Source organism: Saccopteryx leptura, chromosome 2 (genome assembly GCF_036850995.1).
Source record: "Saccopteryx leptura isolate mSacLep1 chromosome 2, mSacLep1_pri_phased_curated, whole genome shotgun sequence".
Lineage (NCBI taxonomy): Eukaryota > Metazoa > Chordata > Mammalia > Chiroptera > Emballonuridae > Saccopteryx > Saccopteryx leptura.
This window is the reverse complement of record NC_089504.1, coordinates 222,026,651-222,038,870: the sequence shown is the minus strand read 5'-3', so window position 1 is coordinate 222,038,870 and position 12,220 is coordinate 222,026,651. Positions and strand designations below refer to the sequence as shown.

Sequence of the window (12,220 nt, the reverse complement as noted above, 5' to 3'; positions counted from 1 at the left end):
GCAGGTTCAATCCCTAGTCAGGGCACATATAGGAACAGATCTGTTTCTCTCTCTCTTCCTTCCTCTCTAAAATCAATTTAAAAAAATTTTTTTTTGACAGAGACAGAGAGAGAGTCAGAGAGAGGAACAGATAGGGACAGACAGACGGGAAGGGAGAGAGATGAAAAGCATCAATTCTTCCTTGCGGTACCTTAGTTGTTCACTGATTGCTTTCTCATATGTGCTTTGATGGGGGTGGGTGGGGGGCTACAGCAGAGCGAGTGATACCTTGCTCAAGCCAACAACCTTGGGTTCAAGCTCGCGACCCCACACTCAAGCCGGTGACCTTGGGGTTTCGAACCTGGGTCCTCTGTGTCCCAGTCCAACGCCATATTCACTGCACCACCGCCTGGTCAGGCAAAAATTTTTTAAAGATACTTTTTTGTGTGCTACTTAACCCATCTTTTGGAATATATGCTATTCAGGAGTCTTTAAAGGGATAAAATTACATGTATTAACAATATAGAAAATACATAAAGAAAAATTCGATGTCCTTTGGCTCATGTCCCCCCCAGGCTGCTGCCACATCTATGAGACTATAGCAGGTCCTGCCGGCATGATCAGAGGAAGGCTGGGCGACAGTATTGCCCAACCAGACCTTAATGATTTTATTTATTCCACACAACCTAAAAACATGTTGGAACATAACGTCATAATTTTGTGGTAATTTCTGTGAATCACTTTTTAATTATGAATAATGTTTTTAGAGACACTCCTGAGAAATTTTACCCAAGGTTCCCTTGACAACCATCCCATAAAGTATCTAAAGGGAAACAGCTTCCATAGCCAACACAGAAAGTCAACTTTAAAGCCTGGATTCCTAAAAGATCCATCAGTCATCTAAGCTGAGGTCCACTCTCATGATTCACAGATGCCAAGGCTCACTGAGAAATTCAGACCAACAAACATAACTAGAAAGACACATTTACTGTCAAATAATGTTCGAAAGATTTTGTGAAATATGAATTGTATAACTTCACTTGGAGCCCCTTTTTTTTTTCTCTTTTCTTCTAGCTGGGAATTTCCCTCTGTGTGTCTAAAATTGTTGCCTTTCCACCCTCAATGGAAGGTTTTCAGCTTTTACCAGACCTGCTATGTCTATGGCAGGAAGGATCCTTGCCTCTTGGCTAAATCCAGGCCACTAGGATATTAAATGTTTGTGCAAGATACTGAGAGTGAATTTCTATTTCTGAGATTTACTTTCAGAAAACTCATACTGCTGTATGTCAAACAATCAAATAGGGTCCAAGTACAGTGCTCCTAAAGAACAGATGGGCGGGGTTGGTTCTGGAATTCCAATACTTTTTGCAGGTGCTGCCTCTCCTGGCTTCCACTTTCCTTCATTTGTCAGAGTTGACAGCTTCTTCAAAAAATGATGGTGTCGGCATGAGGCTAAACAGAAACACAAATAAGTCAATTAGCTTTCAAGGGAGCACCCCGAGTGTTGCTTTAAACAGGCAGGTATTTTCTGGTCAATTACTTTAAGTGGACTTTCAACAAACACTAAAATTATTTGTGTGTCTGACCAGGCGGTGGCGCAGTGGATAGAGCATCGGACTGGGATGCGGAGGACCCAGGTTCAGGACCTCGAGGTCGCCAGCTTGAGCGCGGGCTCATCTGGTTTGAACAAAAGCTCACCAGCTTGAGCTCAAGGTCGCTGGCTCAAGCAAGGGGTCACTCGGTCAGCGGTAGCCCCCCAGTCAAGGCACATATGAGAAATCAATCAATGAACAACTAAGGTGTCACAATGCACAACGAAAAACTAATGAATGATGCTTCTCATCTTTCCGTTCCTGTCTGTCCCTGTCTGTTCCACTCTCTTTCTGTCTCTGTAAAAAATAAAAATAAAAAAGTTATTTGTCCATGGGTAAAAACGGCAATGACCTTTTTCCTCCCTGCCCCCTAACTGTCCAGGAAGTACAGCATATTCACAGATGAGCTTTACCTTGTTTCAAGTGCTTAACAGTTTGTCACATGGGGTAGAATGCTTGGACACAGTGGAACACAGCGACTGTGGCGTCCTCAGGAGTAGCCAATGCCTGTCATCTAACCACGTTCACCTCCGCGCTGTTCCTTCCTGTACACCTGCTTGTAATTACTCAAAAGTTAGATTTCTCAAGAATCTCTTCCAAGTATCCACCTCTCCGGAGCCCCCCAGGCCCAGCTCAAGGCCTGGGATTGTAGAAATTCTCCAAAATGAAATGCAAGATAGAAACTAGGTCTGTCAGCCCCACCCACTGTAATAAAGCGGTTTAATTGACTTGGACTGTGGAATCGCAGGAGCACTTCTTGCACGACACCCTAGAGCATCGTGCACACTCGAACCCTGGTCACCACTTCCGCAGAGAAGAAAGAGATGAGAAAGTTCCCCTGAATGTGAAAATCTGCGCCCGAGGGCTCACCCGCCTGACTCCAAGGCTTCTGGGAGCAAAGCGCAGAGAAGAATTCCTAGTCAGATGAAACAATGTCTTTGTCTACACCAAAGGGTGAAAAGAGCGTTGGTGCAATAACCAAGATTTTGTTTCTGCCTTCTAAAGAAATGACAATGCTAAAGTTCGGGCCATAAGTATTCATAAACCTCACAGTTTGAATTGACCCCATAGTTTATCAGCTAGTCAATTCTTTTGCCTGGGAAAATACTCTTGAATTGAGAAAAAGTCCTACTTTTTAAAGTATTTCGTTTCGTCCGAAAATGTGCTCCGCCTCCTTTCCCGGGTATTTGCTCTGGCACCTAAAGAGAGTTGTTTCTGAGCAGTTAAAAGAGGTCGAGGAGCCATGGAGGGGACTTGGATCTTTTTCACCAATCGGGACCATGCCAGGTCTCCCACAACCCCCCACACCGCTTCCACTCCCACCCCACGCCCACCCGCACCTCGGACGACCCCGGATCCGACCCTCTGAGTGCGTGCGCGCGCCAACAAGGGTTGGTTCAAGGGGCTTTGGCAAAGTCCAGATAAAAGCACCAGCATCTTATGCCCACCAGACACCGCCCCCCACCACCCAAAGGCACGGTGTCCGTCAGCTCCGCACGGCCCCAGCTCCCTCTGATCCCTACTTTCCAACTGGAAAGAATGTGTGTGGGGTGACAATGCGGAGCAGAGGCCCTGCGACGGGAGTGGGAGGAAGATGGGAGTCCCACAGGACGTTCCCACGGCCCCACCCATGTATGAGCGTGACGCACCCCGCCCGCCACCCGCAGGTGTGCAGTGAGACCTCCAGAGTGCCCTGCGCCCTGCCCCCTCGTGAGCACCGGGCGCGTGTGCTTTGGGGCCTCACACTCTCTGTGCATGACACCCCTCCACCGCGTGCGTGCTGACACACCCGGCTCTAGTACGCTCTGCTCCGGTGTTCGCTGAGCCCTCCAACCTCCCTGCTTATTCAGCCCCTCCTGCAGCCGTGCACATTGCGCCCCCTTCGGCCAATTTGCCCACGACGCGCTTATAACCCCGCGAGCGGTACCAAGACTGCTATCAAAATGCGGGAACCACACCGCAAAGTGTGCCTGAAAACAATCCCCTTCAGCTCCCACACCCAACGTCGGGAGTAGGAGTCCCGAGTTCTTTCTGTGGAATTAAGAAGACCCCTAGCGAAAGGGAAGCCTGACTCTCGACCCCTTCCGGCCGCGGGTGTCCCCGAGTGTTCTCCGCAACTCCCAAAGCCGAGTTTCCGCCCCGGGAAGGAGGGCTGGCAAGGAGGGCCCGCCACTGCCTCCGTGCCTGGCCACCAGCGTGCTCCCCGTCCCGTCCCCGCGCCGCTCCGATCTGAAGTCCTGTTTTGGCGCGCCCCGAGCCTCCGACGCGGGACGGCCCTCTGTAGTAGGCGCTGCTTCCTTCTCCTCCCTAGAGGAGAGTGTGCCCAAGAACAGCTCTCGGGAAACCCGCTTTCTACGCCGGCCTTTGAAAGTGGGAAAAAAAAGAGTCCGCGGGAAGCGGGAAGCTGCTCAAGCCTTACGTTGGGTCGTGGGCCGCGCGCCCAGGTCGCGCAGGAGGAGGCTAGTTCAGTCCTCCTCCTGCCCCCGCCCCCCGGCTTTCTGTAACTTTCTCTCCTAAACCTCGAATGAATTTGCGTACCTCTTCTCACAGATTTATTTAGTTTAGGAGGGGGAAATTTGTTCACTTTGCTTTGCAAATAGCCCCCTTATATTACTGAAACGAGTTTGTGTCTTTAAAGTACTATAATAGCCCCATATTATAAGCAGCCTTACATTAAGGGTTGGCTATTACTATTATTACCTGCTAGGGGAAAAAAACACTTAAGTCCACCTGTTTGTGCTTTCTTTGATATGCAAAAATATTTGTCTCTGGTGAATAAGTTTTGTTTTTTAAAGGAAAACTTTTTTGGTTGATGTTTTTTGAAAGGCGGTTTCAGCGCCATCACTGAAGAGCGAGTGGTTTTCAGATTTCAGGGCGGTGTGTTGTTAGAATCACTGAGGAAGGTCAGCGCACATCAGACAAAGACTCCTCCAGCCCTGGCCGGAGGGCTCGGCGGGTTGGAGCGTCGTCCCTGAAGTACTAAGGTTTCGGTTCGATCCCGGTCAAGGCACATACAGGAACGGATTGATGTTCCTCTTTCTCTCTGTCTCTCTCTCTCTGTCTCTCTCTCTCTCTCTCTCTCAATAAAATCAATAAATAAAATAAGAAGACTCCAAGGTTTTCCATACGCGATCTTTCTAGGCGCAATCCCGGACTCGCTGGAGAGGAAACTCATGGCTTAGTCGGGAACGGATGAGCGGTCTCTTTATGAACCGGGATTTTTAGGCAACGTTGTTAAACCGAGAGGACAGCCCGGCTCCGCGCCGCCCGGTCGTGAAAGCGTGGGAGAAGGCCCTCTCTCCCGCGCCGGCGGATTCCTGGCCGGTCTCTGAGCAATGACCCTGGGCGCGGCGCGCTGCCTGCACTCCAGCGGGGTCCCCTCTCTCCCCAGGGGACACTGGATGTCTTTGTGCTTTGGGAGGGGCTCGCTGAAGTCCCCGGCACCCCGGATGGGGGGAGAAAAGGGGGTAAGTCTTCGTAGGCGGGGAAGGAAAATGCAGAGAAAAGGTCTGCACCTCACCCCACCTTCACTCCCAGGTAAAATTGAAAGAAATCTGTGACTGCCTTTTATCCAAACCAGGCACAGCTTCGGTAGCTCCCCATAGCCTTCGCTCTGGCACCTTGCTAATCACCATAATTAATTACCAGCAGCACTAACTGCTTTTGCTTCCCTAAATGCATCGCCTTGAGGAAAGAGAAGTAGGTAGCAGCTACTCCGTTCCCTGGACCGGAGGCACTGACCGGCTGGCCCCCTCCAGTTCTCAATCTGGAGTGCACTGGACAATCGAGGCCGACAGAAGGACGAAGCTCTTTCCAGAATTCCAGAGAGCAAAATCAGCTTCAAGCAGAAACCCTGGGTGCCTCCTTCCTGCCCACCACTCCCTCCACCCCAGCCGGGCCAAGACAGCTTCCCCATCCCCAGGCCCCAACACTCTGGCTCAAAGGGTCCAATGCACAAAAGTGGGTCTACTCTAGTTACTGCCAAGTATCCAGATCACCAGAGATGCCCACCAACCTAAAAACAAACACTTCCTCCAATGAAGTGACTTCCAGTGAAAGAATTTATTAAAAACAAAACAAAAAGATAACTTCTCTCCCTCTATTACTTGGGAAGGAGTGAGCAGAGCTAGTTACTGTCTTGACTTCTCCAGGAATGAATCATTACAAAATTGCACTGGATACCTGAAATTACTTTTAACAATTAATAATATTGTCCTTGTCCGATCTTTTCTGGGAGTAACAGGACCCAAGCAAAAGTTGATGACATCTCCATGGGGTTTACACAAGGAAAGGCTTGAGAAATTGAGGCACTCTTTCGGATAAATCAGACTGACAAAGGCCTCCAGCCATGACATAGTCATAGCCACATGCTAGGTGCAAGCGGCATGCTGGGAGTAACCATATTTGGGTACGCCAGGGTTTATAAATTGAATGGGTTCGAATCTCAGCAGCTTTGAGTTTTCTCTTGCCTCGGCTTGCTCTGGTGGTTGGAGTTCTCCTTAAATACCACTTCCGAGGTTTGAACCCCTCGCCCCAACCTCCTGCTAGAAAGGGAGAAGTTCTCCCCACCACCACCTCCATAGTGACCAAGTCTCTGATCTCCTTCTGCCACTGCAACGGCCTGTCCAGGAACCCATATCCCCATGAAACATCTGTGCGTTCCCAACTTGACGCGAAAGCCCGTTTCCGCGGGGGATGGGCCTCAGGTAGGCGCTGGGCAGGCCAGGGGAAGAACAGTTGCGGAGCATCTGAAGCGGAAAATCCAAGCAGATGTGGGGCGGCCTTGGCCCGCCCCTTTCCTCTTGGAGCCTCAATTTCTTCCAGATCAGTTTCCTAATGGAAAATTTCTAAGAGGTGGGGGATATGCGGAGGTGCGCACATGCACCTCTGGGTGCTCCCAAACTCCAAAAGCAGGATGCAGGCCTGAAGCTCTCGGCGGCTTCAGTGTGTCCGAACCCTCTTCCCACCTGTTCTCTTCCTTCCCCCAGCTTCCCATCAGCCTGGATTTTGCAAGCTTCTTCCCGCCCTGTTGGGAAACCGCCAGTCCTGGGTGATGCCTCAGACTTGGAGGGTCATTCTTTGCCTCTAAGCCTTTCCACGGAATCTCCAAAGTCTGATCTGGTTGTTCTGGGCGAGGTGCCTGGATTTAGGTCTAAACTTTAGACTCTAAAGCATAGACCAGCAGGGAGATACTCCCTGCACAAAGAAGGCCAGGAGGAAGGGACACGCAGCAGGTGTCGCAATCCACAATCCGAGGCCACCTACAATTCTCCTGATCATTCCAAATAGCATGCATTTAGTGCTTTCCCCAGTTTATACACAGCTTCTAGCCTGTGAGTGTTTGTCCTAAGTGTCCTGCTCCAAGGTAGAGAGAGCCTCCATAAGGCCCTAATCAGGTGCGGGGGGGGGGGGGGAGAGAAGGATTTTACTTCACTATTCCACACAGACAGCACTATCCTTCAAGGTCTGCGCCCGAGGACTTTGGGTGCCTTTTTGATGGTGCAGTCAGTTGGAAAACAGATCATCCCTGAGCTGGACCGTGTGTGTGTGTGTGTGTGTGTGTGTGTGTGTGTGTGTGTGTGTGTGTTGAATAAATATGTGGGGGGTATACAATGCCTACTTGGACATCTGCTGGAACAGGCTTTGCGCTTGACAGTGTCCTACTGCAGTGGTCCCCAAGCCCCGGGCCGCGAACCGGCACCGATCCGTGGGCCATTTGGTACTGGTCAGCAAAGAAAGAATAAATAACTTATATTATTTCTGTTTTATTTATATTTAAGTCTGAACATGTTTTATTTTTTAAAAATGACCAGATTCCCTCTGTTACATCCGTCTAAGACTCACTCTTGACGCTTGTCTCGGTCACGTGATACATTTATCCGTCCCACCCTAAAGGCCGGTCAGTGAAAATATTTTCTGACATTAAACCGGTCCGTGGCCCAATAAAGGTTAGGGACCACTGCCCTACAGGACACATCTGCGAATCTCCAAACACATCATATGCTACCTCTCAAACCATGCGATTCGCGCCTGTCTTGCCCATGCAGGAACAGCAGGACAGTGTCTGCCCCTGAGCGAGATTTCAAGTACACTTTCCTGTAAAATCTGGGAAATATGGCTTGAGAAAAATTTCTGTTCCTGTTATTTGTCGGGTTTCTCCCACTTCCATTTAGCCATGTTTCTGCGATCTGGATAATCCCTTTCAAGTCCGGGAGGAATTCTCCGGGGTCCATAATTGAGGATCGGAAATCGTGGGGGTGAGGGAGCGTTAAATCCTCTGGAAGCTAGGCTGGTACAGGCGCGCACTAAGGAAGGCCTGAGCCAGTTGCGGCGGGGCTCAGCCTGCACTCTTTACCTTCTTGGAGCCCCTTCTCCTGGAAGCCCCGAGTCCACTACTGTCCACGCAGCTGGGTGCGAGATTTGGGGCGGGAAAGCAGTCCCGGAGCGCTGCGTTTGGTCACAATGTACCCGTGACGCTCGCGCGCAGCCCCGAACCTTTGAGCACACTCCTGGAAACGGGAAAGCGCTCCAGGATCTGAAACCCTAAGGGAAAATGCCCGTTCCTCGGTGCTCTTGGCGTTTGGTGGGGAACTACTAATCCCGAAAGCTCGCGCAGCTTCCTGGTTTCTGAGCACTAGCCCAGCGAACTAAGACCAAGACTATGGGCTACCGGGCCAAGTGGGGGCCGAGCCGGGGACTGCGCATTGTCCCGCCCATCGAGGGAACTACCACTGATCTCATCACCAAAGGACTTCTGATCTTCAAAGATGTCTTTGGAAAAGGTCAGGAGCGTGTGCAACAGAAAAGGGGTTGGGCGGCTGTGCCCTCTAGGCGCAGCGGGGGAGCCCGGTACCGGGTCATTGTCAGGCAGGGAGTTCGCTGAGTACCAGGCTCCTCCCGGGGCGGGAAATTGATGTGGCACCAAGAACTGAGATCTTGAGCGCCAGCTAGGCGGCCACAGCTTCTCACACTCGGTGCCAATCTCCAAAGCAGGCACCCCACAGTCCTACAGCCCTGCACGCCGAGGGAGCCCCAGTACCCTGTACCCTGCATCCAGAGGCTGCCCTCTGACCCCGCGCCAGGGCGAAGCTGAGTTCTTCCCAGAGCACGGGTCTGCATGGTACCTGGGTTCAGACTCCTAGAAGAGGTGGGGTTTTTTGCAAACGGAATGTAAGGAGGATCCCACCCCCCGGGTTGCGGGGTCGTGGGTACGGAGAAGGGGGGGTACAGGAGGCCTCCTGCAGTCCAGTGCAGCCGTGAGGGAGACAGTGTCGGGACACCTATGGCCGCATCTCCAACGACGCTTCCCTATTCCCACTGCCTCCTGCCCCCCCACCTTGGCCCTCACCAGTGCTCGCCCGGTGATCCTCGTTCCTTGACCTGGAGCGCCCGCCGCAGCCACGATTCCCTCGGAGCCCTGGCTGTGGGCCCTGTTTTCGCCGCGCCCTGGGCGAGGCCTGACCGCTAGGCTCGGCTCCCTGGCCCACTCCCTCCGCACGGCCCGCGCGTCCCCGCGGCCTCCTGCCCCTCCAGGTAAGGTGACAATTTCCTTTCGCTCCCGCTTTTCGAGGAGAGAATGGGCAGACGGGTCACTTCCGAGCCTTTCTCGCGCCCCTTCCTGAGGTGGGTGGTGGTTGGGGGTGCTCTCTTCCGGCCTCCCCCCGTTAGGCTCTCGGACCTGCTAAGTGGGGAAGGTGAGGGCGCGGGACCAGCGCGGGCTCGGAGGGCTCGGCCTTCTCCGGCCGGACACTTGGTCGGAGGGTTGTGTCGCCTCTCTTGCCCAGGAGCCACAGAGGAGGTCGTGGCATCCTTCCTCCCCTCCCTCTTCGCTTCTCCCCACTTACCTCCCGAGAGCCCAAGTCCCGCAACCGGCTCGCAAGTCCCCGCGGCGCACCACGTGCGCTCACCGGGACTTCCTCGAGCCCGGGCGCGCGCCGGTCTCTCCTGGGAGAGTCCCTGGTGGCAGCGCCGCGGCGGCGCTCCTGTGACTCCCGGGCCGCGGCGGAGGCGGGAGGCGAGGTTCGCCGCCCCCGCCCCCGCCCCCGCCGCGGGCCCTCCCCCCGCTCACCCCCCTCCCGGGGCCGCAGCGGCGGAGTGCTCCGCCCGAAGGCGGGTCCGCCATAAACAAACGCTGCTCGGTCGCACGTGGACCGCGGAGCTGCTGCACCCCGCAACAGCTCGCGGGCCCCGGGCTCCGTGTCTCCAGGCCCAGGGAACCTGCAGGGAGGGCAGGAGAGCGTGCCAGGCCCGGCCCCAGCCACCTCCGCCCCGGCTCTCCTCCGCTTGCCGCCCCCTCCATGGCTCCGCGGCCGCCGCCGCCCTTGCCGCCCTCCAACCCGGAGGGACCTCGGGGCAGCGGGTACCAGCACTCGGTCGTGGACTAAACAGCACCACCGCCTCCTCTCCGGTCCCTCTCCATCCCCTACGGGAAGCCGAGGCTGCGGGAGAAAGCAGGGAGGAAGGAAAAGCGAGGAGCCAGTGGGAAATCAGGGCTCTGGGCGCCGAGGGACAGTCGAGCCCGGAGGAGGCTGCGCTGCGGGAGGCGGCGGGCGTAGCGCGGGGCGGCACCCAGCTCCCCAGCCGCGGCCTGCGGAGAAGCGGCTCGGTGCCCTCGGCCAGCCCCGCGCACCTGCCCGCAGCCGGCGCCCCCCCTCCTCACCGTCGCCGCGGCAGCGGGCGCGGGGCTCCGCGGGCCTGGAGCGCGGCCGGGTCTAATATGCCCGGAGCCGAGGCGCGATGAAGGAGAAGTCTAAGAATGCGGCCAAGACCAGGAGGGAGAAGGAAAATGGCGAGTTTTATGAGCTGGCCAAGCTGCTCCCGCTGCCATCGGCCATCACGTCGCAGCTGGACAAAGCGTCCATCATCCGACTTACCACCAGCTACCTGAAGATGCGCGCCGTCTTTCCCGAAGGTGAGGCCACAGTGGGTAGTGGGGGGCGCTAGGAAGCCCGGTGGCCTCGGCCCAAGCTGATCCGGAGGGACCGCCTCATCGTCCCAGGAAGTCCCAGGGCGTCTTAGGGAAGCCGCGCCAGGGGGCTTTAGCTCCTGCTGGAGAAAGGAGCCAGGACCTTGCAGCCCCAGAGACCAAACCATCACCTGGCTCAGGGTTGAGCTGGAGCGGACCAAGAATTGATATGAGCATGCTATTCCGTTTTGGCTGAATTGCGTTCCTTCCTTCCTTTTCTTTTTTCACTTAACTCCCCTTTTGTTTTTTCCTCCTTTTATTTCTCTCTTTCCACGAAGGGAGGGAAGGGAGGAGCACGTGCACCCCCACAGGGAGCGAAGGGCGCTTGCTGCTGCTCCCCGTTGGGAGAGGTGTCTCCCCAGGCCCTGGCCTGCAGGCCCCAGCGCCCAGCAGAGCACTTGTGCGGGGCCAGGCCTCAGACTTGGGCCTCTCAGGCTGCCTCTTTTCTGCTCACCTTTCTTGGGGCCGGGACTCTGGAGGTCAGGATATGACAGAAGGCGAGTGTTGAGCCCAGACCCGGAAGGAGAGAGAGGCGATGTCTGAAAATGGCAGGCGGTCCTGAACACAGCCCCTTTTCCCCCGGATTGCAATAAAAAACTCAGAGGGACAGGTGCCATGGTAGGCAAGGATCTCCAAGACCCAAAGTCCCTGCAGATTGACAGTGGTGAGAAACGGTTGGAGCGCTTGGCGTTCCCTGCCAGCTCTCCGCTGTGGTGACCCTGGCAGCCAGGCAGGGCACGGAAAGATTGGGGGAGGCCTGGTCACCACAACATTTGCTTTTAGTGCCCTGGTGGTTCTGAACCTGTCCCCCCTGCAGTGTCTCTGTCCCCCGCTGGGATCGCTGCAGTCTCGAGTCAGAGATCCTGACACTTGTCCTGATGGGTGCCCCAAGAATTCCCAGCTGGCAGAGGACCCACGGGACTACTCTGGCCTATGGAGCCAGAGGAGCTGGCTCGTGAGTGCGGAGACAAACTTAGCGGCAGGGCACTGGAGGGCCTCTGCAGTGCAGTGACAGATACTCCCTTAGCTGTCCCCGGGGCTCTTCCATTGAGGCAATCCCCAAGCACACGATCTGCCCAAAGTCCGTGAATTCAACACTTGTAGGTCTGCAATGCAAAGTTGTCGTAATCATCTCTGGGTCTGGAGCAGCATTTTACACCACTTCCCCAGTAGAGCGGCGAGGGCTTGTCCGCCATCGTGACCTCCAGCTCTGCAGTGTGGCTGGCTGAGGAACCCAGAGGATAGGAGACAGTGGCCTGGCCTCGCCAGTGCCTCTCAACTGGGCACTTTTCTCCAGGTAGCAGAAGCTCGGGGCCTGCCCACCAGAGCCCAGCACATGTTCTTTCTCTTTCCAATCCCGATCCAGTGAGGAACTGCTGGCCAGTGGTGGTTATGTCCTCCCAAAGACCGCCCCTCCATCGGAGAAGCAAAGGTGACTTCTCTGAAGCTGGAGATTCAGTGAAAATTAAAGGAGAACTAGATTTTACACAGACCAAATCCTTCCCACCCGGGAAAAGAATATTGGTAACTGGTTTGCTCCCATGAGCTGTTTCTTTCTTTCTTTTTTAAATCCAAATGCTACAAGTCAGGAGTGGACCCGGACAGGACACCCACCTCCCCTGCCACCATTGGAAATAAAAACAAAGAAATGATCTGAAGATTACATGATTAGTTGCTAATGATT

At 54.5% G+C, this 12,220-nt stretch overlaps 1 protein-coding gene and 1 long non-coding RNA gene across 3 annotated transcripts in view; one reads left to right on the top strand and one right to left on the bottom strand.

The window, feature by feature from the left end:
• Nucleotides 1-457: 457 nt before the first annotated feature.
• LOC136395437 (uncharacterized) lies at nt 458-9,556 on the bottom strand. Of its 2 annotated transcripts, none has more exons than XR_010749331.1 (3): nt 9,416-9,556; nt 1,985-2,127; nt 458-1,431 (listed from the first exon to the last, which is right to left on the bottom strand). It is a non-coding gene; the product is annotated as an uncharacterized lncRNA (long non-coding RNA). The 2 variants fall into 2 exon arrangements; XR_010749330.1 differs by having other exon boundaries at nt 1,985-2,124.
• Nucleotides 9,557-9,717: 161 nt separating this feature from the next.
• Nucleotides 9,718-12,220, top strand: part of SIM2 (SIM bHLH transcription factor 2) — a 52,905-nt gene continuing 50,402 nt past the window's right edge. The window contains exon 1 of the mRNA XM_066370234.1: nt 9,718-10,482. Coding sequence (XP_066226331.1) covers nt 10,308-10,482 — 175 coding nt within the window. The 5' untranslated portion in view covers nt 9,718-10,307. The remainder of the gene's footprint in view (nt 10,483-12,220) is intronic.